The sequence below is a fragment of the Setaria italica genome, chromosome V, assembly GCF_000263155.2.
Source record: "Setaria italica strain Yugu1 chromosome V, Setaria_italica_v2.0, whole genome shotgun sequence".
NCBI classification, from domain to species: domain Eukaryota; kingdom Viridiplantae; phylum Streptophyta; class Magnoliopsida; order Poales; family Poaceae; genus Setaria; species Setaria italica.
In genome coordinates, this window is record NC_028454.1 from 13,418,699 (window position 1) to 13,426,417 (window position 7,719).

At 59.1% G+C, this 7,719-nt stretch overlaps 2 protein-coding genes across 2 annotated transcripts; both read left to right on the forward strand.

Moving 5' to 3' along the window:
- Nucleotides 1-3,322: 3,322 nt before the first annotated feature.
- LOC101782584 (GDSL esterase/lipase At5g45910) lies at nucleotides 3,323-4,786 on the forward strand. Its single transcript, XM_004971708.2, has 4 exons — nucleotides 3,323-3,660; nucleotides 3,744-3,959; nucleotides 4,048-4,196; nucleotides 4,280-4,786. The coding sequence occupies exons 1-4, from the start codon at nucleotides 3,411-3,413 to the stop codon at nucleotides 4,784-4,786; spliced, it is 1,122 nt and encodes a 373-aa protein (XP_004971765.1). The 5' UTR covers nucleotides 3,323-3,410.
- Nucleotides 4,787-6,015: 1,229 nt separating this feature from the next.
- Nucleotides 6,016-7,718, forward strand: LOC101776910 (GDSL esterase/lipase At1g31550). The gene is made up of 4 exons (XM_004968567.2): nucleotides 6,016-6,414; nucleotides 6,545-6,760; nucleotides 6,867-7,015; nucleotides 7,112-7,718. Exons 1-4 carry the CDS (start codon nucleotides 6,171-6,173, stop codon nucleotides 7,619-7,621), a joined length of 1,119 nt encoding a protein of 372 aa, XP_004968624.1. The 5' UTR covers nucleotides 6,016-6,170; the 3' UTR covers nucleotides 7,622-7,718.
- Nucleotide 7,719: the final 1 nt, after the last annotated feature.

Genomic DNA, 7,719 nt, shown 5'->3' on the forward strand with positions numbered 1-7,719 from the left:
CGATGCACACCTGCTGTTAGATGATTAGATTTTTTTTTACCGAATAGATGATTATCTTTGCGGTCTTAGAGCAACTCCAAAAGTCCTCTTAAAACAACCTGAAAACCAAATTTAGGGAGAAAAAGAAAAATTTCACGCTCCAACAACTCCCTTGTCGTTGCCTAAAAAATACGGCAACCCGAATCCGACCTCCATTCTCCCGCATATTTACGCAAGCTGGCGCTTCCCCCAATTGCCCCTCGTGCGCTCATCCTTTCCTACGTGCCAGTTGTTTCCTGTTAGTGATGGCACAGCCGATTCCAGAAGGCGAGTGTCGGTGGTGAGCTGGGCGAAGGTGCCATCCACTTTTCCCCAACTCCAAATCGGCAGCAATCAGCTCACCTTGGTTCCCAAATCGGCGCAGCTATCCTTCCAGCAGTAGCTACGACCCGCCTCCTCACCTCCTCTGCTCCCCGCCCACCGAAGGCCTACCTCCACTGCACCCGAGCGACCCCCCTTGTTGCGCCCTGGCATCCACCTCCCTTCCTCCGCGACGTGGAGTCCGACCCGTAGGTCTCCCTCTTCTCCGGAGCAGCACGCGCAGAAGTAGCGGGAGAAGCGTGCGTGCCCGCTTGGGAGAGGAGTCCGCCGGTGCTGATTTTCCCACTGCTCACGGACTGTCAAACTCATGGTGAAAAGATAAAGTGTTCCTCCTCTTGGGGGTGATGGTCTAGCCAGGCGTCCGTAGCCATGAGCGGCCGCACATGGGCTGCCCAGTACCCCACGGTTGGGCATGGCATGGCACGTGGCCTAGATGGGGATGGGATTCAACGGGTGGCGCTAGCGTAGTCCTCGTCCCTTGTCTGCTTCGCTTCTTCCATAAAATGGTAGAAGATGTTTGGCTCTGCTTGTCTAGCATTAGCTTCGGTTAACCTGTTTGTCTTCTCTCACATGAAGCTAGAGTGTGAGGGACTTCATGGACAGTGGCATGCCAACAAGACCTGGGCATGAGACGGTGCCGTGGTTTGATCATCGAATGGATCATAAGCGATCGAATGCCTTCAGTGTTGAGAGTTTGAGGCCGAATTGACATCGTACCAGCAGATGATGATGCTTTTCTGAGGGCAGGGCAGTCCCAGCGCATATAATACGATTCAGCAAATCATCACAGCCCAACCCTTGCACAGGCAGCCAGAGTGCGAAAGCGTGAAAACGCTCCGGCTGAGAAGGAGGCAACCCAACTCAGGGGTCACGCATGCTGATGTGGTACTGGATAATTTATTATTGGAAATCTGCTGTGGGATAGTATGGTTTTAGGGAAAAAAAAATTTAATAGAATCCCCAATACATGATTTTGGGAAGGAATTTTTTGCCAGACTCTTGGAGATGGAGATGCTCTTAGTCACGGAAATAAACAGTTGCTGAGTTTTTTTTTATTCTGATTTTTGAGGCGTGACTAAACTTCTCATGCCTACGACTCATCTGCTCCGACTTGGAACATACTGGGCCAGATGGAGCCCGTGCAAGCAGAAAATTGTCTGACTTAACAGCAAGCTGACAGCCACTGACATGCCGGCCTGGATTTCTGGGTCCCATATGTCAGTAGCAAAATCCCTACTTGCAGAGTTGTAGTTATGGGTCTTACGTATCAGTAACAAGGTCAACGTGCAGAGCTGCAGCCTACTGGGACTCTGCTCGAGAGAGCACCAGGAATCCGCTCCGCTGTCGCCCATGGGTCAGGGACTCAGTATCAGACCATCGTTCATGGGGCCATGCCGCCATGGAGATGTTACCCCTCTCCATTATAGATGGCCAAACGGGCGGCCCAGCCCGACCTGGCATGAGCCCAATTAGGCCCGGCCTGCTTAGGCCCGCACAGTAATCGCGCCAGGCCGGGCCGGCCCACATGCCGAAGAAGTAGCCCAGGTCCGGCCTGCTGCCTTCTTAGGCAGGCCGTGCCGACCTGCTGGCCCGGTGGGCCTTAATAAGCTCGTCGTGCCCATGCTGGCCCGCAGCACGGCTCCGGCTCCTCTTTTCCCCGCCGCGGCGCCACCGCGCAGTGGAGGGCCACGGTCCGGCCGGGGAGGCGGCGGCAGAGGGCCATGGGACCGGCCGGGGAGGCGGCGGCGGAGGGGCACGGCTCTAGCCCCTCTTTTCCCCACCGCCACAGCTGTGGAGGGCCACGGGACCGGCCGGGGAGGCGGCGGCGGAGGGGCACGGCTCTAGCCCCTCTTTTCCCCACCGCCACAGCTGTGGAGGGCCACGGGACCGGCCGGGGAGGCGGCGGCGGAGGGCCACGGCTCTAGCCCCTCTTTTCCCCACCGCCACAGCTGTGGAGGGCCACGGGACCGGCCGGGGAGGCGGCGGCGGAGGGCCACGGGACCGGCGGAGGGGCACGGCTCCGGGGGTAGGGAGAGGCGTGAAGGCCGTGACGTGCGAGCGACCGGCCGGTCAGGCCGTCGGGGGCAGGGAGAGGCGGCGGAAACCGCGACGAGCGAGGGGCCGGCCAGCCGGGCCGCCGGGGGCAGGCCGGCAGGGGGAGGTGGCGGAGGCAAGGGAGGCGCGGAGGTCGTCGGGGCACGCTGGCAGGGGGAGGCGGCGGCACGGGAGGCGCGGAGGTCGCCGGGGGCAAGCCGGCAGGGGGAGGCGCGGAGGCAGGAGGAGGTGGCGGAGACGGAGGCAGTGCGGCTGTGCGGGAGTGCGGGGAGACCGGGGAGGCGGCTCGAAGTCGAAGCAGTAGGAGCGGAGGGGTTCGGTGTGGTGCGGGACTAAGGCAAGCCTGGCAGGCCGTGCCGCCCGTTTATGGCCCACGAGCCAAATGGGACAGGCTGTGCCGGGCCAGCCCACGGGCTGAGGCAGCGGCCCAGGCCCGGCCCGTCCTGTAGGCCGGGTCGGCCCGGCTTGCAAGGCCGCCGTGCTGGGCCGGGCCTGTATCGAGCCAAAATGTCGTGCCGTGGGCCAGCCCACGGGCCACGGGCCAAATGGAAATCTATACTCTCCATGCAGCGCATCGTCAGCAAGAACAGTTGCTCGGAAGCCAAGGTCGGCCATGCTTGATCGTTTCAGTACGACTGTCTCAGCATGCTGATGTGTCAAGGCGGCGGAGGTTCAGTTCAGCTTCAGCTGATGGAAGGGAAGGAGCCGGGACAGAGAAGCTCGAGAAGTCGAGAGGAGGAAGACGGATAATGATTGGTCCCGGCTTCCTTCTTTAATTTACATTCTTATATAAATCTGAAATAAAATTGGGTCCCACGCTCGTGACGATGATATTCCCACTTTGAGCGTCGCTGCGTTGGGCGTTGACACAGATCCCATCGCCACAAACACGAGCAGAAACCTGCTGCTGCGTTTTCTTTCGGAAGGGACGGGAGCCTGAAACTCTGAAATCTCTGAATCCCTTTCTTCGATCAGATCGCGGAAGGTTGTCCACAATGCGGCTCGTAGTCGTAGCTCTCTCCTTTCAGGTCCTCCTGCTACTCTGTAGCTTCTCCTTCTCCATCCGAACCAACTACACCTCCATTTTTAGCTTCGGCGACTCCTTCACTGACACTGGCAACTTCGTGATCATCGGCGGCCCAACGACACCCAATCTGCTTATAATCAACCCGCCGTACGGGATGACCTTCTTTGGCCACCCCACCGGACGCATCTCTGATGGGAGATTGGCCATCGATTTCATTGGTAAGTTCTGTTTCCTTCAGGCTAGCAAGAATGTACTATCAAACTAATGGTCGGCTAGTTTGATGTGTGTTAAATATACGCAGCTGAAGCGCTTGGGCTCCCTCTCCTTCCGCCGTCCATGGCGGTGAACCAGAGCTTCCGGCAAGGCGCCAACTTCGCGGTGGCCGGAGCCACGGCGCTGGACCGGGAATTCTTCGTGCGGGACGGCGACACGAGCGTTACTAGGTACAACATCTCCCTTGGCGACCAGCTCGCGTGGTTCGACGCCATGAAGCCATCCCTCTGCGGCTCACCCCAAGGTAACTAGCTATCGACACACCGTGCCACTCGGGAGGAATTCTAACCTGACACGCGCGCCCTGCATCATTGCCATGCCATCTCTGCTAGCATGCCAGGAGTACTTCGCGCAGGCGCTGTTCGTCGTCGGGGAGTTCGGCTGGAACGACTACGCGTTCATGCTCATGTCCGGCAAGAGCATCGACGAGGCGCGGACTCGCGTGCCGCAGGTTGTCGGAACAATTTGTGCTGCCGCGGAGGTACGCGACGCGGCGTTCGCCCATCATCAGCTGCTACAATTTCTAGATGTGATCGAATAAAGTTACTCCGTTGCTGCGCGCAGAAACTGATCGGCGAAGGCGGCAAGACGGTGGTGGTGCCGGGGGTGACGCCGCTGGGTTGCTCGACGTGGAACCTGGTGCGCTTCGCGAGCCAGAACGCGGACTACGAGCCGGACACCGGATGCCTCAAAGGCATGAACCGGCTGTCCAGGGAGCACAACAAAGAGCTCCGACAGGCCCTGGCGCGGCTCCGCGGCAGATCCCCCGCCGGCGTGCGGATCGTCTACGCCGACTTCTACGCGCCCATCGTCGACTTCGCGGCGGCGCCGGGTCGCTACGGGTTCGACGGCACGTACGGCGCGCTGCGGGTCTGCTGCGGCGACGGCGGCGGGAGGTACAACGTGAATTTGAGCATGGCGTGCGGGACGCCGGGCGTGAGCGCCTGCCCGGATCCGTCGGCGTACGTGAACTGGGACGGCATCCACCTCACCGAGGCGGCGAACCACCGCATCGCCGATGGCTGGTTCAGGGGCCCCTACGCTCACCCGCCCATACTCATGGACACGTAATTAGCAGGCATACCCTGTTTTATTTGTCGCCGCTTTTGTTGGAAAAAGTGAATTTATGGCTTTGCATTCCGATTTCTCAAGCCTGCATATTTAGTACCTTTTCAAAATTGTGTTGTACAGTACCTTTTTTTAGATTGACTAGGCAACATTTGAGTAAAATTCACATTTGTCTCGGTCGAATAAAAACATGCCACGTGCCTGGATTAAGGAGATGGAAATCATCGATTGACAGCAACAACAAAAAATCAATCGATTCTGAAAAAACGATGTACAGAAATGTCACGACTAGCCTCCACTTTCGGCCTCCTGTTGCTCTCCCGGTGGACGCTGTGGGGCAGAGCCACAGAGCGCGGAGGCCAATGGTGTTGGTGGCGGCGGACACTGAGCCGTCCGGGCGCAAGTCGCACAGGACGGCGGGATCAGTTCCTCGTGGAAGCAACCGAGGACATTGCGGTTGAGGAGCCACGGGCGACGGACTGGCGGTAGAGTGCGGTGAGCACGCCGAGGCGCCATGGACTGGACAGCGGACCGGCGCGGCGGCAAGAGGCATCGGTGGTTGCGGACGATGTCGACTTCGGCAAGAGGAGTACAACCCGGCCGGCAAAGAGCTCGTCGGCGCAGGAGGGCGAGGCGGCGGGGTTGGTGTGGAGCGGCCAGAACTCCAACTTCGGGGTCGCGGAGGAGGACATGCGGCTCTTCCTCACCTCGACGGCTTTCATGGCTGGCTCCGGGACCCGTACGCACACCCTCCCATCTATTGCGTCAATGGTTCTCAGAGCAAATAGGAAAGGACGTCCATCAATTCAAGGTGGGCTGTCCTAGTCCAACTACCTGGGCCGTTCGCCAACTCCTGGCCCTTCCAACACCCACCACTGCTTGGGCCGGAAGCAGTCCAAGTACAACGTGGTTGAGGCCCAGCCCATTACTGTATTATTGCAAGGTGACGACCGTGGCTTAGACACCGACACGCGGGCCTGGGTTTCATGGGTCCCGTATGTCAGTACACTTTGAGACGTTGACTTTCTACTTCAGATCTGAACCAGAACCATTATTGCAAAAAAAACGAGCAGAAACCTGCTGCCGCATTTCTTCCTTTGGAAGGGACGGGGGTGCCTGAAACTCTCGCTATCGGAAACTCGAGAGGTCGAGAGGAGGAAGACGAATAACGATAGGATAGGAAGTGATTGGTCCCGGCTTCCTTCTTTAATCTTCGCGTTGGGTCCCACACTCGTGACGATAACGATAGGATTCTCACTTTGAGCGTTGGTCGTTGACACAGATCCGCCAAATATGCTGCTGCGTTTTCTTCTTTTGGAAGGGACGGGAGCCTGAAACTCTGAAATCTCTCTCCCGAACCCCTTCTTCGATCGGAACGTTGCCCACGATGCGGCTCGTAGCTCTCTTGTTTCAGGTCCTTCTGCTACCCTGGAGCTTCTCCTCCTCCATCCGAACCAACTACACCTCCATTTTTAGCTTCGGCGACTCCTTCGCTGACACCGGCAACTTCGTGATCATCGGCGGGCCGACGACACCCGATCTGCTGATAGCAAAGCCGCCGTACGGGATGACTTTCTTTGGCCACCCCACTGGCCGCATCTCTGATGGGAGATTGGCCATCGATTTCATCGGTAAGTTCCTTTTCCTTGTGGCAAGCAAGAATGTACTAACAGATAGCTAAGTTTGGGGATTAGATTAACTGCAAACACCCCTGATGGTCGGCTAGTTTGATGTGTATTAACATGCTAGTACGATACGCAGCTGAAGCTCTGGGGCTCCCACTCCTTCCGCCGTCCATGGCGGCGAACCAGAGCTTCCGGCAAGGCGCCAACTTTGCGGTGGCCGGAGCCACGGCGCTGGACCGGGAATTCTTCGTGCGGGACGGCGACACGAGCGTCACTCGGTATAACATCTCCCTCGGGGACCAGCTCGGGTGGTTCGACGCCATGAAGCCATCCCTCTGCAGCTCACCCCAAGGTAATATAATTAGCACGCGACACACCATGGCACTCGGGAGGAATCCTGTTATCCAGAGCTGACACGCGCGCGCTCTGCATCGTTGTTAATTTGCCATCTCTGCTAGCATGCCAGAGGCACTTCGCGCGGGCACTGTTCGTCGTCGGAGAGTTCGGCTGGAACGACTACGCGTTCATGCTGATGGCCGGCAAGAGTGTCGACGAGGCGCGGTCTCACGTCCCTCAAGTTGTCAGAACGATTTGTACTGCAGTGGAGGTACGCGATGCGTTCGCCCGTGCTTTATTTGCATGAATCTAGTTGCGAGTTGCGACAGTCAACGAGGCAATAGAATCAGATCAAGTTTGCGCGCAGAAACTGATCGGCGCAGGCGGCAAGACGGTGGTGGTGCCGGGGCTGACGCCACTGGGGTGCGCGTCGGGGAACCTGGTGCTCTTCGCGACCACGAACGCCGCGGACTACGAGCCCGACACCGGGTGCCTCAGGGGCCTGAACCGGCTGTCCAGGGAGCACAACCGGCAGCTCCGGCAGGCCCTGGCCCGGCTCCGCGGCAGGCGCCCCGGCGCGAGGATCGTCTACGCCGACTTCTACGCGCCCATCGCCGACTTCGCCGCGGCGCCGGTTCGCTACGGGTTCGACGGCACGGACGGCGCGCTGCGGGCCTGCTGCGGCGGCGGCGGCGGGAGGTACAACGTCAATTTGAGCATGGCGTGCGGGATGGCGGGCGTGAGCGCCTGCGCGGACCCGTCGGCGTACGTGAACTGGGACGGCATCCACCTCACGGAAGCGGCCAACCACCGCATCGCCGACGGCTGGCTCAGGGGGCCCTACGCGCACCCGCCCATACTCGACGTCAACACATAACTACTGTAGCAGACACGAGACAGAGCCAGATACATGCCCTTTGTATCGTCCGCGTGCCTCATTTTGGGTTGAGTCAGATGGTGATATCTTCCTCGTAC